Raw genomic sequence first — 20,545 nt, 5'->3', positions numbered from 1 at the left:
TGACAGGCTGCTGACAGGCTGCTGACACGCTGCTGACACGCTGCTGACAGGCTGCTGACAGGCTGCTGACACGCTGCTGACAGGCTGCTGACACACTGCTGACACGCTGCTGACAGGCTGCTGACAGGCTGCTGACAGGCTGCTGACACGCTGCTGACACGCTGCTGACAGGCTGCTGACACGCTGCTGACACGCTGCTGACACGCTGCTGACAGGCTGCTGACACGCTGCTGACACGCTGCTGACAGGCTGCTGACAGGCTGCTGACACGCTGCTGACACGCTGCTGACAGGCTGCTGACACGCTGCTGACAGGCTGCTGACACGCTGCTGACACGCTGCTGACAGGCTGCTGACACGCTGCTGACAGGCTGCTGACACGCTGCTGACAGGCTGCTGACACGCTGCTGACACGCTGCTGACAGGCTGCTGACAGGCTGCTGACAAGCTGCTGACACGCTGCTGACAGGCTGCTGACAGGCTGCTGACAGGCTGCTGACACACTGCTGCTGACAGGCTGCTGACAGGCTGCTGACACGGCTGCTGACACAGCTGCTGACACGCTGCTGACAGGCTGCTGACAGGCTGCTGACAGGCTGCTGACACGCTGCTGACAGGCTGCTGACAGGCTGCTGACAGGCTGCTGACAGGCTGCTGACACGCTGCTGACAGGCTGCTGACACGCTGCTGACACGCTGCTGACAGGCTGCTGACAGGCTGCTGACACGCTGCTGACAGGCTGCTGACACGCTGCTGACACGCTGCTGACAGGCTGCTGACAGGCTGCTGACACGCTGCTGACAGGCTGCTGACACGCTGCTGACACGCTGCTGACACGCTGCTGACAGGCTGCTGACAGGCTCCACTAAAATGATTCTCATGTGACGTCCACATTAACGCTCAAACAAGCATGCATTGTTTAGCTTCTCATTTCTCTCAAGGTCCTGGGGGTAGTCCTCACACTGTCCTCATGTTTGCATTGTGTTAAACAATCTAACACCATGATGGTGTGTGTGTGTGTGTGTGTGTGTGTGTGTGTGTGTGTGTGTGTGTGTGTGTGTGTGTGTGTGTGTGTGTGTGTGTGTGTGTGTGTGTGTGTGTGTGTGTGTGTGTGTGTGTGTGTGTGTGTGTGTGTGTGTGTGTGTGTGTGTGTGTGTGTGTGTGTGTGTGTGTGTGTGTGTGTGTGTGTGTTTTTAGGCCTGGTCCTGGGGGGCAACACTGTCAGAAGCTCAGTGTGGAGCACAAGGCCTGTGAACGGCCCCCCTGTCCCAAAGGAACCCCCTCCTTCAGAGACCTGCAGTGTCTGTCCTACGACCGGCACGCCAGCAAGAAGAAGGGCGGCATGCTGACTGCCATTATCAATGATGGTGAGACACACACACACACACACACACACACACACACACACACACACACACACACACACACATACACACACACACACACACACACACACTTTGGGGATACATTGAAATACTCCCCCCTTTGAGAATGCATCATATCACTGACCGTATACTTCAGATAAAACACAAGCAATCCATTGTGCATGGATGATTTGTTTATTGTTCAGGTGAGCATCCTTAATTCCCAACATGTTGAACAATAGCATGACCGATAGAGACGGATTAGGGTAATGTTGTGAATCGAGTGGCCTGTGTTCGTCGTCCATAACATACGCCTGCCCATACCATAACCCCACCACCACCATGGGCCACTCGATTCACAACATTACCCTAACCCTAATCCTACCCCTCACACCAGATACTGACTGGTTTCCGGACCCCCCCAGACCCCCCCAATAAAGCAAAAATGCACGTTTCAGAGTGGCCTTTTATTGTGGCCAGCCTAAGGCACACCTGTGCAATAATCATGCTGTCTAATCAGCATCTTGATATGCCACACCTGTGAGGTGGGATGGATTATCTCGGCAAAGGAGAAGTGCTCACTATCACACATTTGTTCAGATTTGTGAACAATATTTGAGAGAAATGGTTATTTTGTGTTTATAGAAAATGTTTTAGATCTTTGAGTTCATCTCATGAAAAATGGGAGCAAAAACAAAAGTGTTGCGTTTATATTTTTGTTCAGTGTACATTTGTGCGTACACGAGATGGAAGGCTGACAGACAGGGCGGCAATCCCGCGGCAATCCCGCTGTACTTTTTACAGTATTACGGCTTCCACAGATGACATTTTTTTATGGATTTTTTGTCAAAGCACTTCAGATATTCATTGCTATCGGGATGTTAAGAGCATTCCATGGAATATAACAAAAAGTGTATCTCGAGACGGTTTCTGAAACTTACCTACCCCACATTTAATGTCAATATTGTTTGAATTCAGAAAATGATTGTATTCTTGATGTATTTCCCTTTCTAATCGTCGTAAGCACATAAGCCTGTAAACTGAAATTATACTTTGTATTTAGGATGTCTCCAATTTTAACAATATCAATCCAAATAATGACAACATTTTAATAATATGATTGTTAAATGCAACCTTAGTGTTTTTGACTTTCTTTACCTATCGTGCCGACACACCGAGTCCTTCTGAGGATACAATGTTAATATCTCTGTTAATAACTCAGAGACCCGGGTCTGAGGCGGACCCTATGCCCACAGACAACAGGGAAATGGTTCTTGGCCCATCTAGCCTCATAAAGTCTATTATCACCCATAATGAAAGGAATCAAGCCGGTACTTCCATATAAATACTTGTGTGTAATGATAGACCATCTTCTATTCTGGAAACACACAAAGAATATATCTGTAAAGGACAGAACACAGCATGTATGTCCCGCCCCGTATTAGGTCCTCTGGGAGAGTAGACGCATTCTTCTTCTTTCTTTACATCTGTGATTGTGTCTGTTCTATAGGATCACAACATGCTTACCCTGTTTGTCCACTGCTTTCAAATCAAACGGCTCCTCCAGTAGAACATCTGCTCAAAGACTAGGTCGGCCTGTGAGAGCCTCGATGAGTGAGCAGACCATAACAACATGAACGTGATGCTGACCAACAACCATGGCTGAAACAGTGAAGATGATTGTTTCCATCAGATCGGAGATACAGGGTCCCACAGTGTTTACGGTTAGCTTGAAGCACTCTTCGGTGCACGAGTCAATCCTCAAACGAATGAATCCTACTCAGTTGTACGTTCTCCTCACGGTCTGTCACATAGTGAATGCATGAGAACTTTATTACAGACTCAGGTCCAGATAAAAGACGAGGCATTACATATAATACATTACAAACACAGCATAAAAAGAATTCATAGTTTAAGAATAATTTAAATCAGTGTCCTACAAAGAGACAACTATACCAATGTGTCCACAGCTGCGATTGGTGCGTGTAGCACTAAGCCAGCGTTTCTCAAAGTGTGGGGCGCGCCCCACACTTTTGGCGCAGAGATGTGATAGGTGGGTCGTGAAAAAAAAAAAAGATTTAAAAAAAAAAAAAAAAAGCAAATTTTTTTTTTACATTTTTTTTTCACATTTATTTATTATTTATACACTGGTGGAATATCAAAACAACGGACCGCCCGGGGTGCAAAACGTATCAATGAAAAGCGACCCTCTACCACACAAAACAACACCTGTATATAACCCAATTTGTGTTCTTTGAAAAGGATATTGCATTGTGTTTGTTATTTTCGTTGCAGTTGTATGTCTTAAGTGTAATTTGGCATGCTTTTATTTTGAAGGCAAGTTTACGCTGTTGACAGTTGTTGTTGCTATGGAAACAAGAAACGTTTCACAGCGGGCGGAACTTGTCATAAAGTCCGCGATAATAAAGCCCACCCATTTAGAGGGAAGATATGATTGGTCAATTGTACTGTCATTTGACATTACTCTCTCGTTCAGTTACTATAGCTGGCCCTCTGTGAATTCATGCTGGACGTCCAATCAGCTCCTCTCTTCACAGACTCGCAGAGAGGAGCTTCTTTCATTTAACCCTTCACATTCAAACAGAAACTGAATAGGCAGATTCAAAGGATTTATTTCTTTGGAAATGTTATTTTAAATACAATTTAATCAAGTTATTTTTGGTAAAACTAATGACAAATATTACTAAAAACATATTTAAAAAAAATATATAAAGAAAAATATAATTTGTTTGAATGTTTTTAAATATTATTTTGTAGAATATCTTAGGCCCTCAAAGACAGGCTCGCCACTGGTAAAAATATCTCATACACACATGTGAAACGCTCTCACAGACACACACAACAGCGTTGCAGTCGGGAAGAAAAGCAATGTGGAGCGAGAGAGCGAGAGAGCAAGAGAGAGAGCACACCTTTATCTATTTAATAAAGTTGTACAAAATAAAGTAAGAAATCATTACAATGTGTACAGTAAAAAGTTTAAAAGGGGAGTGATTAGTCAAATATGCATAAATAAAAAGAAAGAATGCTAACTAGGTAACATAAGATAAGAATAAACAAGTTTAAATGATTTGTTGTGATCATATTCTAAAGATGTTTGGATTATTGAAAAGTATACAGCTCCCTTTCATCTGAGTGTTGAGATCTGTATCCATAAATTCATGTTAGGCTCAAAGTAGGGCTGCTCGATTATGGCAAAAATCATAATTATTTATTTATTATTAAAAACGATTAACCATTTACTTTGAAAAACATCAATTTATTGAAGAAAATAATTTGAAAAGTATGTTTTTAACAGTTGATTACCCTGAACTTTAAGTATAATTCAACTGAAAAACCTATTTAAAAAATAAATAAAATCGTTTTATTTCGATTATGTTTTTCTCATAATCGTTGCAAGCCAAAATCGTAATTGCGATTAAAATACGATTTTAATTGAGCAGCCCTAGCTCAAAGTGCACCAGATTGATGCATTCAACTTCAACATTTAAAAAAAATCTTCCTGGGGGTGCATGCCCCCGGACCCTAGAGGATGTGACGTCCACCACCAAACAAAGCAGATTAAAATAATTAAATTGCATACATTTTATTTTAGTAAACACTGAAAACGGGTCCCACAGACCCAAACAGCACTCAAAGGTTAAAGGTAGAATATAATAATGTTAAAATGTGCTAAATATATACACTGCAAAAAAACAAAAAAGAGGAGTAAAAGTAGCTCACGACTTGTTTTATTTTTTGAAAGTAACCCTCATCCTAAAAAAAGTTGGAGAACCCTGTCATAGAACGATACATTTGACAATTTTAAGCTTGGCCTACCATTTTATTGGAGCGATGAGGAACAGGTGGGGCTTGAAAAGGCCCACCTGTTCAAAGTGGGGAATGACAGAAAAAGTTTGAGAACCACTGCACTAAGCCTTATGTTCGATAAGAGGATTTCATTATCCGTCATTAAGCCGGCTTGTGGAGTACTGACTCCTGCAGCCACACACATGTCACCTGCACTCGACCATCGAGGTCTCTTCAGCAGTATTCTCATGGCATCGTTATGAGCTACTTGAAGTTTCCGTAAACTTGCTTTTCTTAGTTTGACCACAAGTGTGCCGTATAGAGCGGTGTGCAAAGCTCTGAACAGAGACGTCTTCACTCACACATCATGTGGCATTGCCTATACGGTGATGGTAATACCATGTTAGATGCTTGATTCCTTTTCTCTTGTCTTGATCATTTAACTTCTTTCAAAGGTGTCATGGTTTAGTATCGTACCTGTCATAGACACATGGCATGACCCAGGCTGCAGGTAAGCCCCCCTGTCGGGCTACCATCCAACTCACACTGAGCCACCTCGCTGTCCTGCAGGCGTATCGGCTAGAGCTGATGCATACTTACATATTGAAATGAATGTTAGAGATATTTAAGCTTTAACAAAGCTCTGCCAGAAGCATCCTTTACCCACACTCTGTATCCTCCGCTGTCTCTGACCTGTGGACCCAACAGTGATAGAGAGCACACCACAGGGATCACAGACAGCTGATGCTGTCTGCCTCTGGTCTCCACCAATCAGGTGCTGCCTCACTGACGTAGTGCTCCCGACAGCTGTCACATACGTCTTTGTGTGGATAGTCATCGTAGCTGACCCCACATGACCTCCACAGGCTGGTACTTTGGGAAGTGTAAATAAATGTAGTTTAAAATGTCAAGTCAATGACAGGCAGGAGCTCCCATTCATAAATCAAGTGTTCTGTGCTTCTGAATAACACTGGATGGATCCGCATCGTTTGTTATTGTGCCTTTTATTACACTTGTAGTTATACTAACCACATGCTTGTGTGTGTGTGTGTGTGTGTGTGTGTGTGTGTGTGTGTGTGTGTGTGTGTGTGTGTGTGTGTGTGTGTGTGTGTGTGTGTGTGTGTGTGTGTGTGTGTGTGTGTGTGTGTGTGTGGTGTGTGTGTGTGTGTGTGTGTGCAGATAAGCCCTGTGTGTTGTTCTGCAGCCCTCTGGGCCGAGATGTCCCCGTCCTGGTGTCTGACAGAGTGATGGACGGGACCCCCTGTGGCCCCTATGAAGCTGACCTGTGTGTGAACGGAAGGTGTCAGGTACACACTCACACACTCACACACTCACACACACCCACATATGCGAATACTCCTTCAGAACCCTGTCACCAGATGTGATCAGACTTCCTGCGGCCTGCTCTCCTGCACTGAGACAAACGCTGTGTCTTTGGTGTACTTCTGCGTTCACGTGCTTTGAGTGCATACGTGTGTGTCAATGCCAAGTGCGGCAAAATGCACCATGCCTCGTTGCTAGCTAAAAATGGCGACTGTCACATCCTGTGAGGGCCAAGCACCCAGGAAAGTGCGGTGGATATTGAAGTGGTCAAACGGTGGTACTACAACTTCTGTGTCAGTCCGTGATGTAATTGGGCATAACAATACAACTGCGCATGCTCTATGAGCACTCTCTCTGGAAACATCGCGTCGCGATGAAAGCAGTTAATAAAATAATATCCAGGGGATGCATGCAGAGCTGTCATTGGCTGAGATCACTCCGGCCGTGCGCCACGCCTCTTTGAAACATCTCTGTTCCCGGAAATGCATCCACGAAGCAGCCGTGGAGGACCGTGGAGGACCCATCAGTGTCTCCTCGGTTAGAGCTCCTCCAGAGAGCCTCCTCGACGCTTGATCCTCGGTCCTCGAAGTGCATTTAGATAAATGAGATGTCCTTCAACATGGCGCGCTGAAATTCATTTCCGGGTCACTACTGGAGGACCGAGGAGTCGAGGAGTCGAGGAGGGGGAATTGATGAAATGAGAAAGGGCCCTTATCTTCCCGTGCTTAGACAGCTCTCTCAGCAGGAAGTCATCCCGTATGAACGGCGGGATATTTGAGATCATTACCCTAGTAGCAGGGGTGGTTAGTGGAGACACGGAAATGAACGTGTCGTTAACAATGATCCCGGTCTCCACCACCTTGTTCGCTTTCGCCTCCGTGTCCACACATATCACACCCCGCCGTTCACCCGAGCTGCAGACCTGATGCTGCCGTGCCCCTAATGCCCCCACAGCCAGGCTGCACGGTGTCATCGGAGACATTTTAAAACCATGTTTGCGGCTCAGCCGGGCATAGTCCATGCCGCAAGTCAACTTAAAGCTCTTGTGAAAGCTTAAATATCACAAATTATATATATATTATATTCACCTAAAGGTCCCATGTGTCTTTAGCTTCATCTGCCTAAGCACTTTTAGTAGAATGTTATCTGAAGAGAGAGCCGAAGTCCCTCCCTTTCCGGTGGACCTCCATGGGACCTTATTGTTGTCAACGGCGAGAGAGAAATGATCTTTCGATCCCGTTTGAATTGTGCCATGAATTACACCAGGTTAACGTTGGGTTCCTGGCTGGAGTGAGATCTTGATATCATGGGTTTGATTACACATATGCGCACTAAATGACTGCTATCGTGTCAGTAGCGGGACCTTAGCATATATATAGGATATATACAAATACACAATATTGGGCTCGGACTATAAAGGGCACACAGTTTCATTCACTAATGAAAGTCAAACACGTTTGTTTCCACTGTTTTATTGTGCCTGTCGCGATAAGCAATTAATTGACTTATCGTATGATAAATAAAAATGAACTCGATAAATTGCCATTTACATGAGGATGTGACGAGCAGTTTGAAAGGATGTACTTCAATTATTATCATATATTAACATTATATGGGCTCAGAACAGTCTCATAATACACACGTGCACACAGAAGGATCCACACTTGTGTTTTTCAATGCACACACAAATGTGTTCCGTTTCATATGCATGTAAATAAAATCCAATCACTGAAAAAGTCTTACATGTGTATTTTTGATCCTCACTATTTGTTTCCCGTTTAAAACCTGAACCTGCAACACAACCCGCTCTCTGTGCACGGATCGCTGTGCATTCGTGTGTGGGATTTTTGAGACTCCCCTGACGCTCACCCGATTCGTACTTGTAATTTTTTCTATCTATAGCCAATCAGATGTCTCCTCCAGTCTAAGCCAATCACATGAGCGCGCCCCACGAGGGTATGATTTCTTGCGTTCATGACGTAGCTCTTCATGTACGCATTTTGCGCAGTCCGGTCAGCTCGCTAAACAGAGGGCGGGGCTTCAGGTGATCATGCAGAGCTGCGTGTCTCCGTCAGACTCAGCAGCCGATCTGATCTCTCTCTCGCGTCCGGTTACACTTCACTCGCGTTTATGTCCATATCGATCAGATCCAGCTCTCCTGATCGGCCTTTATAGAGAGCACCGATCAAACTATTAAGAGTGAATATCGGCCGATAATGACCGGCGGGGCTCCCCCCCCCCGTTCACTGTCTCGCACTGGCTTCGTAGTGCACTGATCGATTAGGCTAAGCTAACCTGTAGCTGCTCCCTCCACACTCACAACAACTTCATACAGACATAAATAAAGCAGCTGTGTTCGCCATACAGGAAACACACATTTAAAACGAGTTTGCCTTCCGTTTTTGTACATAAGCATTCATCAATGGTTCGGAAAGTGGTGCTGTACCTTAATAATATAAAGGCTTGTATTTGCGTGCATTTCCTGTTCGGAAAGTGGCGCTGTACTGAGAGTGGAGGGTGTCCTGAGATCTGGCTCCATGGAGCTGTCAGCTCCGGACTGCGCAAAATGCGTACATGAAGCGCTACGTCATGAACGCAAGAAATCTACCCTCGTGGTGGCGCGCTCATGTGATTGGCTTAGAATTGAGGAGACATCTGATTGGCTATAGATAGAAAAAATTACAAGTACGAATCGGCTGACCGTCAGGGGAGTCTCAAAGAACCCACACACGAATGCCCAGCGATCCGTGCACAGAGAGCGGGTTGTGTTGCAGGTGCAGAGGTTTTAAACGGAAAACAAATAGTGAGGATCAAAAATACATTTGTAAGACTTTTTTCTGTAATTGGATTGTATCTACATGCATATGAAACGGAACACATTTGTGTGATTTGAAAAACACAAGTGTGGATCCTTCTGTGTGCACGTGTGTATTATGAGACTGTTTGAGCCCACAGCATGATGTCAGGGGTCTAAAATGGTCATACAACGGTGCCGACAATATTATCGTTTATCGCAATAATTTCCGGGAAAATGTATCCAACAAAATTAATTATCGTGAGAGGCCTATACATGAAACACACACACACAAACAAATCTACAGACTTACTCCAAACTGCCAAACATATTAATTAACACACACTCTCACTCTCATACTCTTTGACTCTATTTTGGCCGAGTAGAACAATAAGCAGCAGACTTTTACTTTTACTTTCCACTGGATCTTAGATCTGCGCATGCGCAATACGGGTCGGCTCCCACTGCTCTGCTCTCTGTTAGCGTTGTTAAGAGTGGTGGGGGCGGATCCACAGCTTGAGCAGCTGTCAACTCAACGTTGTAAATAACCAACCAAAAACGATCGCCGGTTCGTCTTGTTTTTGGCGTGAGGATAGTTTGGGCAGAGTTAGAGCGTGAGATTCAGAGTGAAAGTGTGTGTCACACGCCAGATGCGTGAGAGTTGGCAATCCTGTTACACATATGATGTTTGTCAATTTAAAAGATCATTTTCTAAGTCAAGAAAAAAGAGTTTGTGGTAAAACTGTGAAGTAACACTTATTCTCGTGTGAAACCGCTCAATGAACTGCATCTCTGGTCTCGCACAGCACACATCACCAACACCAGAATGAGGCGGAAATCATTACACGTCTGGGCATGTTGAGAGCTGCTATTACTCCTTTCCTTCACGGTGCCGATGGATGTTTCCCTCTGTTCTGCTCTGCCCAGAGGATCGGCTGTGACAGCATCATCAGCTCCTCTGCCAAAGAGGACCGCTGTGGGGTTTGTAACGGAGACGGGCGCTCCTGTACCATCGTGAGAGGAGACTTCAACCACACCAAGGGAATGGGTGAGTGTGTGAGTGTGTGTGTGTTTATGTTCTTTCTCCATGTTAAAGGTCCCATGCCATTTCTACTGATCACAATTCCATCGTTGAGGTCCACTAGAATAGATTCACATTGTTCAATGTTCCAAACTCACATTGGTTTCTCACAGCGTCTCTGTATAGTCTGTGTATTCTCTCTCTGTCCTACACGGCCTGTTGGAGCTCCTGCCCCCCCCTCCCTGTGAGCCCAGTGTGCTCTGATTGGTCGGGACGTTGCGAGGCTCGATGCTCAATGATCTGGCTTACTGGTGTAGTTTCCGGGTCGGCGATACAGCGGGACAGCGCGAAACTCATCCTGAGCACACAAACACTCACAGCCGAAGTAAAAACGATAAGTGTGGCTTGATATTGAGAAAGAAAAAGGTTTCTAACGCTGTGAGAACGGGTCTGCGGAGAGCGTTTCTCCACCATCCCATCTCGACTATTACCAACCAGGGAGCTCTATGCAACCTCCTGGTGTGTGAGGACCTCCGTGGATTGGTCCATTGTGGTTCCGGAACAAATGGAAAAAGAGAAATGTCCGACGAGGCGTTCTGGGGCAGCAGACAGGTCTTCTCTGTGTTAGAGTGTTACTCGCTACAGGGTGCACTTTGAGGGTTGTGACTCTGCAGAGCGTCTACATGCAGAAGCTACAGAACACAAGGGGGCGGGTCAGAACCAGAGAAGCATGACATGGGACCTTTAAAGCCTTTTTCTATAACACATCAGGGATCAGATTTAACATCCACTGCGGACATGATACATTTGATTGGATGTATTCTATGAATGCTTGGTCTTCCTATTGATTGCTTTATACCAGGGTTTACAGATCAAACATTTGAAATGAACAATATCATCAATCCTTCTAATGTGATCATGTGCTTTAAGGGTATTTGTGTTTGTGAAAACACCTAGCACTAACACGCTAACTAAGATGTTGTCCATGTACTAAGAGATAACCCTTTATAAGGAACAATGCGGTGTTAACCCCATGCGTTGTAGATTTCATGCTTCAAATCAAAGACTGATTCAGACAGGAGTGTTTCTATTCCTGTTTCTATTCCTATTCAACTTGAAACTGAGTTTATGAATGATCCCCCATGTTATCAGCACCATAAAAGTCCTTCCAGATAAAGAGTTGCTGTTGCTGCAGTGTAGACAGTAGCTTCACAGTATCATGATATAGTGTTGCTGTGACCGTCCTTGCCAACCTTGAGACAGGACAGGAGGAGCAGAGGGTCGAGTTGTCCATTCTTGTTCTGTTTTCTGTGACTATGTGCCTCACCCTCTCAGACTTTCAGTTGCGCGCGCTACTAAAGAGACGCGCTACCATGGAAACCAAACAATGGTGTCGCTGTATTAAAGTCTGAGTGGAAACAGTCCTGAGTAAATCTGATTTAGTCAGAAATGAGGGAGAAATATGACCCCGGAGGAAACCGGGAGAGGGCAGTGAAACCGGGAGGGTTGGCGAGTGCGCTGTGACTCCACAAGCGTGTCTGAAGCATGTCATGCTTCCCTTGAGTACCAACCCCTTTTGAAACAGTGTGAGCACATCCATATCATTTGGACAGTAAACAAGCGCACATCTCCTCAGCACTCAGTCAGTCTTTATTAACGTGGTGTGGCATCAGTGATCATGGACATGTGATGATATTGCCAGAATGTGTAAACACTGTTCGATGAATGAGTAATCAGACACATCCTGCAGCAGTCACTCCTCAGGAAATGTGACCTCCATTCCACTTCCTTGTCTCGTCCTCCAGTCACCACGAGGCAGTGTAAGAGGGTATCTACCTGTGTGATGGCTAAACCCAGAGCTGTGCCAAAGTGTTTCTCTCAGTTACATAAGCAGCTGTTTGACCCTGTTACCCATAACACCACTATGAGGTATGCCAGGGACGCATTCCATTCAGCAGGCTGTTATATCTCTCACAGGCTCCGCCCTCTACTGGACTCTATGGGTACTCTCTTACCCCACAAGCATTCTCCCACTGAGACTTCTATAGACGTAGCCGGCCCTGGGCGGGCCTACCTGAATGCGCGCGCATCACACCGTATAAAAGGAGGCCTCGCCTCCTGACTATCATCCTTTTCTCTTCAGCAGCGGAAATGATTCCACGAAAGACTGCAGACGTTTGAAAGAAGAAGAAAGAGTTATCATACCTCCAGGGAGTCGCCACTGCTAGAGACCCGGGCCTGTCCTTCGTGCCCTGGTTGAAATAGCGGGCGCTGATCCCCACCACCTTGCTTCGAGTGGTTGGGGGACCAGGATATGGCCGAGGCGGTGCCATTCACGTTCGCCATTCCTTCCGGGTCTGGCGTCCATGGAAGTCCACCGCCCAGGGCTGTACTATCCCTGGATGATGATCGTGGCGGCGGATGTGTGGGCTACTCACTTATTGCGAGAGATGCCCCCGCCTCACCAGGTCAGAGCGATTATTGGGCCGCAAGGCCGAATAAGTAGCTTGGTCCACGGCCCTTGCCCCAGGCCCGGTTCCCCCAGGGACCGGTGCTCGGTGGCTTCACGTGATATAGGGTCGCCCCTACTTCATCACAGGCCGCCACCGCTGCCCGCCGTGTGATGTCCCTGGGATATCACGCCGCGTGGCACTTTCCAAAGAGGATCGTGTTGATCTCCTGGGAGCCCCCGTGTTTACGGAAGGGCTCTTTGGATCGATCTCCTTGCTCACGGGATAAGGAGTAGTCGCAGCGTGGCTGCTTCTTGCCCATTCCCAGAGGAAGAAACACTGTCCTACACTCCCCGCCCCTGCTGTAAACCCCAGTATAGGGAGCCAGCAGGTGGGCGTGTGCACGTGAGTGGAATAAACCGAGTGCTGTCAAGGCACTGTGCGGGTTCAAGAGACGCTATTGCCGGCGTGCTGTTGTCAGAAAACACACTTTGCCTAGTATAATGGCTCCGATTAATGCATTTCACCGTTGCAATGGGAAATACAACGTTAATACGTGGGCGCGCGGCCCTCGTGAAAGTGGCCGCGGTGCGTTCAGGAACCCCCGCAGGAGAATGGTGGTTTACGTTTGTAAACTCTAGTTCTGGAGGGAGGTGTGTGTGTGGGAAAAATGCATTCAGTAAAGACTATTGCATTTATCCCAGAGTAAGAGTCATTTCTCTCCACAATTCCACTTTCCTCCATAATGTCCGGTTCAAAGAGACGGCATTGTGACGGTGCGCGCGGCCCCCCTCCCCCGAGGGCGGGCCACGGTGCGTTCAAAGATCTCAGTAGAGAGGTGAGACGAAGGGAGAGGTGCAGGCACGGAGATCCCGTGCCCGTGGCGCCCTCCACCTCTTCGGCCCACCCCGTGGAACCGGCGTGCCGGCACTCACAGGGGACGGGTTTTCCGTCTTTACGGATCTGGCTGGCGGGGGGAGAACATCTCTCCGCCCGGGACGAGGGGGCGAATCCCGCCTCCTCCCTGTATAATGCACAGATCACTACGTTTTCTAATAAGAATGAGGTTGATCTGTATCCAAATCTAAGTGTCTTTTGTTTCCACAAAGGCTACACTTAGGCCTACACACAATGTTAACCGTACAAATTCCCCATTCGCTGCCCCAGCTGTAGCTCCTGTAAAGGATGTGGCTAATGGGCGTGCGCAGAGAGGGATGAACCGCAGGGAGTGCTATCTAAAGGAGAGCGCTATGCGGGTACAGGGACATTATGGCCGGCGTATTGCTGTCAGAGAACACACTACGCCTAGAGCAAAGACTCCAATGCAGTTTACCCGTAGTGGTAAAGGCTGCATTATGGCGGAGTCCGCACTCACACAAGAGCGCGTGGCGGTGCGTTCAGGGACCTTAGTAAAACACACTACGCCTATAAAGACTCCGATTAATGCTGTTTACCGTAGTGGTGAGAACAGCATTAGGGTGGAGCGCGCGCTCACACAAGAGCGTGCGGCGGTGCGTTCAGGGTCCTCAGTAAATAATCGGCCCTTTCTGTGTCAACCCTCCAGGGGCAAATCTTCCCTTCGCGGGGAGTTTTTTGCGGTGGAACGGGTCACCACAGAGTATCACAGCTTCATAGCTGCTGCCCCACAGCTGAGGGCCTGTCCATTAACACAATGTTCTGGGGAATGGAAACTCAGCTGTGTGCTAACAAGGTGGAGGGACAGGAGGACGCAGCGTCCCACTGTACCACATGTCTATACACTGTACCACTGTATCACATGGACCACTGTCTTGTGGGTGTCCCACACTCACCTCTTTTTATGGGCATGAAAGAGGTAAATGTGTACTATCAGGGTGGATGGACAGGACGCTGAAACGGGGCTATTCACTCCAGTTCTGCAGCGTCCCACCCCCTTTTATGGGCATGCGAGAGGTGAAGCTATCCTCTCAAGAGGGGATGAGTTTCCTCTCAGCAGAGATTCAGGCTCTGGTGCAGAAACAGGCTGTGTCTGTTGTTCACTCTCAGCGCAGGGAAGAGGGTCTTTATTCCATATACTTCCTGGTTCCCAAGAAAACAGGGGAATAGAGAACCGCGGTGACGCGTCCTAAAACCCGGATGTAAACTTCTTCCGGTTCCTTCGTCAAAAACGCAATGCAATTTCTCCATAGGATTTTGGAAAATAGCTCGAAATAAGGTCTGTGGTTGACACACATTTAAGAGAAGGATCACGTTTTGTTCAGCCGGATAATCTCCACATGTCTCTCCTACTTTTATAATTTTTGAATCATAAATCTAGTCGCCAAAAGCGAAACGCTAACGTTATGCTATAAACCAGGGGTGGGGAACCTTTTTCCTCTCAAGGGCCATTTCAATTTTTACAATATCCTCAGAGGGCCGTACAAGTTATTGACCTCTGCTTAAAAAAACTAAAATCACAGCCCATTCATTTCATTCTTTGCAAAGAAAAAGCAACCTCTTAATCCAGATATCTCACCATGACTCGCGCATGGATGCATGTGCAGGGTGTGGCGTGACCACCAAAACAGAAAGATATGGACACAAGATGTGTGCAAATGTATTTAGTTTCCTATCCATGTGAACATTATTTAAGTGGGGGGGGGACCTAACCTCCTCTAGGGGGGTCTGGGGGGCATGCTCCCCTGGGAAGATTTTTTTTTAAATGTTGAAGTTAAAAGCATCAATCTGGTGCACTTTGAGAGCAACATTAGGAGATCTATGGACACATCTCTCAACACCCAAACACAACTGTAAGCAGATTTTCTTTTAATTTATGGATATTTGACAAATCACTCCTCTTTCAAACTGTATTCTTCTTTATTAATAACTGTCATATAGTATTTTATACCTGTTTACTTTTTTCTCTTATTTTTTTAATAACTATAATGATCATATAAAGATGTGCCTTTACCTCACTGGTTGTAGAAAAAGCTTCTTATATTCGTTAGCATAGCTAGCTAACCAGATGCTAATGATAACAACACAGTTATTGACTGTCTGATCAGTATGACAGATGAGCAGATCGCCACTGGGCTTTCAACTAAAGACACAGACACGCAGAAACTACGGCATGTGTATGGACTTATCGGTACTGCAATTTCTGAAGTGCTGGAGTGGCGTTCTGGTGCTCTCCGTCAGAACTGCACCCCTGTCAGTCGAGACATATACCACGTGATGACACGTTAGGCTCGTGTTGTGTTCAAGGACCCTGACCTTGGCCAGGAAAAACAGGTACTCGCTTGTTTAATTTTTTTGCGGTCTAGATTTCTTTCATTTTTTTATTTTTTGCGTGTGTTTATAAATTACCTCGAGGGCCGTACCAAATTGTCTCGCGGGCCGTATAAGGCCCGGAGGCCGGAGGTTCCCCACCCCTGCTATAAACGAACTACAAGCCAGTACAGCAGCAGGGTCGCACGACTTCATTTTAGCCACACTGAATTTAACTAGAAGTCATGGCTGTGTCAATTACCAGTCTGATATCGTTTTACAAAGATGACAAGAAGAATGGAGATAGAGGAGAGAACCACTACAAGTCAGGACACGGGCAGCCTAGATGAAGGTGTGCTTACCGGTGTTGTCAGGGCTAGCATGAGGGACAAGGTTTATAGAGTGTCGGTGAGTAGTTATAGCAAGAGTACCGTTAACCTAGAGTTAATTTATTCACATTAATTCCCATCAACAAATCCATTTTATGTGTCACATGAAATCTTTATTAGGCAAGGCAAGTTTATTTATATAGCACTTTTCAACACAAGGTAATTCAAAGTGCTTTACAAAAAATGCAAGACATTAAGAAATGGCATTTAAAACCAGTCATTAAAAAGAAAAGCTAATAAAATAAACATTAAAAGAAAAAATACATGGATAAAAGTTACAGTGCAGTTTAAGATGTGAATAGTTCAATTAAAAGCAGCGGCAAAAAGAAAAGTCTTCTTGCTGGATTTAAAAGTAGTCAGAGTTGCAGCGGACCTGCAGGTTTCTGGGAGTTTGTTCCAGATGTTTGGAGCATAATAACTGAATGCTGCTTCTCCATGTTTAGTTCTGACTCTGGGGACAGGAAGCTGACCAGTCCCTGAAGACCTGAGAGATCGGGATGGTTCATCATTTAGCAGGGGGTCAGAAATGTATTTTGGGCCCAAACCATTCAAAGCTTTATAAACCAGCAGCAGTATTTTGAAATCTATTCTTTGACACACAGGAAGCCAGTGTAAAGACTTCAGAACAGGACTGATGTGATCCACTTTCTAAGTGTTAGTGAGGACTGCAGCTTCCTAATAGATGTTTTAGTGAGACCTGTGAAGACACCATTGCAGTAGTCCAGTCTACTGAAGATAACGGGACAATTTTTTCCAAATCCTGCTGTGACATTAGTCTTTTAATCCTAGATATGTTCTTTAGGTGATAGTAGGCTGATTTAGTAACTGTTTTAATGTGACTGTTGAAACTCAGCTCAGAGTCCATGACTACACCTAGATTTCTGGCTCTATCTGTTGGTTTGAACATTGCAGGCTGAAGCTCAGCGCTAACTTTTAAACGTTCTGCCTTGGCTCCAAAAACCATTACCTCAGTTTTATCTTTGTTTAATTGGAGAAAGTTCTGACACATCCAGTCATTGATTTGTTCAATGCACTTACTCAGTGTTTGAATTGGAGCATAGTCTCCTGGTGAAATGGTTAGGTAAATGTGTGTGTCATCTGCATAGCTATGGTAACTTATTTTGTTGTTCTTCATTATCTGAGCCAGTGGTAGCATGTAGACGTTAAAGAGAAGAGGCCCCAAGATTACAAATTTTACACACCAGAAAACACAGAAATATCCATGAAATAAACATACAGTAGGCTATAAACAATTAAAGGGATAATGGGGAAGGCATTACAAATGTAAATATATTTTAAATAATAAAACAATCCCACCACCACAGGTATCTACAGGAGAAGAGGGAATTCTCTCCACACAATGTGAATGCCCACGTGGAGAATGGAAATGCAGTCATGCGGCTGCATTAGCCATCTTTGCCATCCACACTTTCAGCTGCACTGACGTGACACCCCGTCAGTGGAAGAAGCCAACGGCAGCTAAACGTACGCATCCAGTGGAGGAGCTATTTCCTCCAACCAATAACTCATTCAACCCGCTGACAAGAGAGCCCACCTCCGAAGATCGTGACTGGCTGAGGGACAGACTCGGGGGCAGGTTCTCAGGAATGTCTTGGCTTCTCTCCCCCGAGCCAGAAGTGGAACACTCCAGCTTGGAAACACTTACTGTTCCTGAAATTCTCAAATCTGTTGGGCATCAGGGACCTGAGGCAATTGTGGCAAGCATGGCATTGTCTGAGGAGCAACAGAGGGCAATTCAGGTGGCTACACTGGTCAGCGAACCAACCCAAACTGGCATTTGTTCAGGAAAGGAAGGTTGACTGCCAGCAACTTTGGAGCTGTCCTGAGGTCAAAGCGTGTGACTGCTGCCCTTAGTGCCAGGGTGCTAGGGCAACAACAGGCCCTTCATGGTGCTTTGTCTGTACAGTGGGGGACTATGAATGAATGTGAGGGTGTCAGGGCATTCACCACTGCAACCCAGATGCAGGTCCATGAGTCAGGTGTGTGGCTCTCCCAATCAGGAGTGTTGGGGGCATCTCCAGATGGTCTGGAAGGGTCTCCCGCTGTGCTGGAGGTAAAGTGTCCCTACGGAGCCAGGGAAATGACAATTAGTGAGGCATTGCAAATCAAGGGCTTCGGTGTCAGTAAGGAGGGAGTAACATTCAGCCTGCGTGAGGAGCATCCTTACTGGCACCAAGTGCAAGGTCAGCTTCACCTCACTGCAAGAAAGAAGAAGAAATTAAGAAATTGTGAATCGTTTTTAATTTACATTTACTCGCCTTTGCAATGTTGTGGTTGATAGAGTGTTTCCCCCTAAACGCACCAGGAGCGTCTGCGCCGCGTTACGTTGCGTCTGCGCCACGCTGCGACCTCCTCCTGCGACCTAACACACCAGGCGCGTTTCAAAACTTTGCGGAAGCGGAGCGTCGTGTGTGCAGCCTCGCCGTTCTTAATTAACTTTAAAACATTAATATGTAGTTGTTACCTTCCACTCCACAAACTGCAGCGACTAAAAACCAGGCCTTGTCCTTTCTGATGTTGTCCTTGTAAAAAGCATCGGTTACATCGTATACAATGGTGTGTTTCTTCACTTCCATTATGAACACCTCGTCGTCCATTGTGCGTATCGTAGTGGAGGTGTTGTGATGAAGGAGGGGGGTCTGCTAAATTAGTATATATGCGGGATGGGCCTGGCCCGGATGCTCACCTTTCCACTTCCTGCGAGGGGGGGGCTGCCTGTCCGACCTTACCTTACGGCTGCGCCGCGGCAAAAATAGGATTCATCCTAATTTTAGAGAAGCGCTGCGCCGAGCCGCTTCTGGGACGCGTCTGAGCCGTAACGCGGCGCGTGTGGTGGAATAGCACCCATTGACTAGAGTGGCCGCGATCCTTACGACCGTCGCGGCGCAGCCGTAACACGGCGCAGACGCTCCTGGTGCGTTTAGAGGGTTAGGCTTCCTGTCAGCTCGTCTGTTGGGAAGATATAAAATATTAGTTTCATGGAAGTCACATCGTCACAAATAAGAGCATTAAGACATACAGTACATAGGCTAAAACAAAACATCTAAAGATATAACCTTGCACTTTGTCTCGTGAACATTTTCACTATTTTGAAATTTTTATAGATCAAAATTGAAATAAAGGTAGATTAATCCATATTGAAAATAGGTGTCAGCTGCTACACTAATTATAATAGTTATATTTCTTAATTAATTAAGATATTACTGTATTGATCCCAATTGGGGAAATGTTTGTGTTGCAGCAGCATAACAAGAAAAACAAAATATAAGTTATTATATATACAAAAGTATGTTAGGGATGGAATATTAAATTGAATATAAATGTAAAATGTACATGTGGTGTTACGTCCAAGAGAAGCTATGGAGCAGAGAGTTCTCTGCCAGCCAGAGGTGATTTGTTATTAGTTCAATATGTCAAACTGATTTCCCTGACTACAATCTTTAGTCACATGGTGAAACGTTATGCTGCTTGTACTAATTAGACTTATCATATAAGCCACACAGGTTTTAATAGGATGTATTCATTATCTTTACTTATTTGCACACGAGCCATGGCCAAGGAAGCTGCTATACGCCTTTCCACCGCTGCGTCTCATTCTCCCCCTCCTGAGGAGAGTGAGGCGAGAACGTCTGTCAGTCATCCTAGTGGCTCTGGACCGCGTTGGGGCGCCGTGGTACTCAGAGATGACACAGATGAAGGTGGGCCAGCCCTGGGCGGTGCCCCAGTTCTGGGGGGCGAGGTCTCAAGAGGCAGGTGCAATCGGGGCGTTACCCACTCTCGGCCGTCCTCTCCAGGCTTGGCTCCTGAGAGGGACAGGCTGAGACAGGGTGGATTGTCTGACAGTGTTATTCAGTCTATCCAGGCACCTAGAGCTGGATCCACCACAGCCTGTTACAGGCCAAAGTGGCTAGGATTCCAGCGATGGTGTGAGGAGCGGAGAATAGAGCCCCTATTTTGTGAGTTAGGCTCTATTTGATCCTTCTTACAGTTACTGGGGGACAGAGGGCTTGCGCATTCAACAGTGAAGGTGTATGCAGCAGCCATCTCGTCCTGCCATGAGGGATTTGGCGGCAGGTCAGCCTTTAGTCAACCACTGATGTCGCGGTTTTTACAGGGGGTCAGGAGGCTGCGCCCAGTAGTGCACGCCTCCAC

At 46.3% G+C, this 20,545-nt stretch overlaps 1 protein-coding gene across 1 annotated transcript in view; it reads left to right on the top strand.

The window, feature by feature from the left end:
- adamts17 (ADAM metallopeptidase with thrombospondin type 1 motif, 17) overlaps nucleotides 1-20,545 on the top strand; it is a 219,443-nt gene that overhangs the window by 177,242 nt on the left and 21,656 nt on the right. Inside the window, exons 13-15 of the mRNA XM_034079817.2 lie at nucleotides 1,197-1,366; nucleotides 6,350-6,477; nucleotides 10,215-10,335. Coding sequence (XP_033935708.1) covers nucleotides 1,197-1,366; nucleotides 6,350-6,477; nucleotides 10,215-10,335 — 419 coding nt within the window. The remainder of the gene's footprint in view (nucleotides 1-1,196; nucleotides 1,367-6,349; nucleotides 6,478-10,214; nucleotides 10,336-20,545) is intronic.

Source organism: Pseudochaenichthys georgianus, chromosome 3 (genome assembly GCF_902827115.2).
Source record: "Pseudochaenichthys georgianus chromosome 3, fPseGeo1.2, whole genome shotgun sequence".
In the NCBI taxonomy this organism is placed as follows: domain Eukaryota; kingdom Metazoa; phylum Chordata; class Actinopteri; order Perciformes; family Channichthyidae; genus Pseudochaenichthys; species Pseudochaenichthys georgianus.
This window is presented reverse-complemented; position numbering and strand designations above follow the sequence as displayed.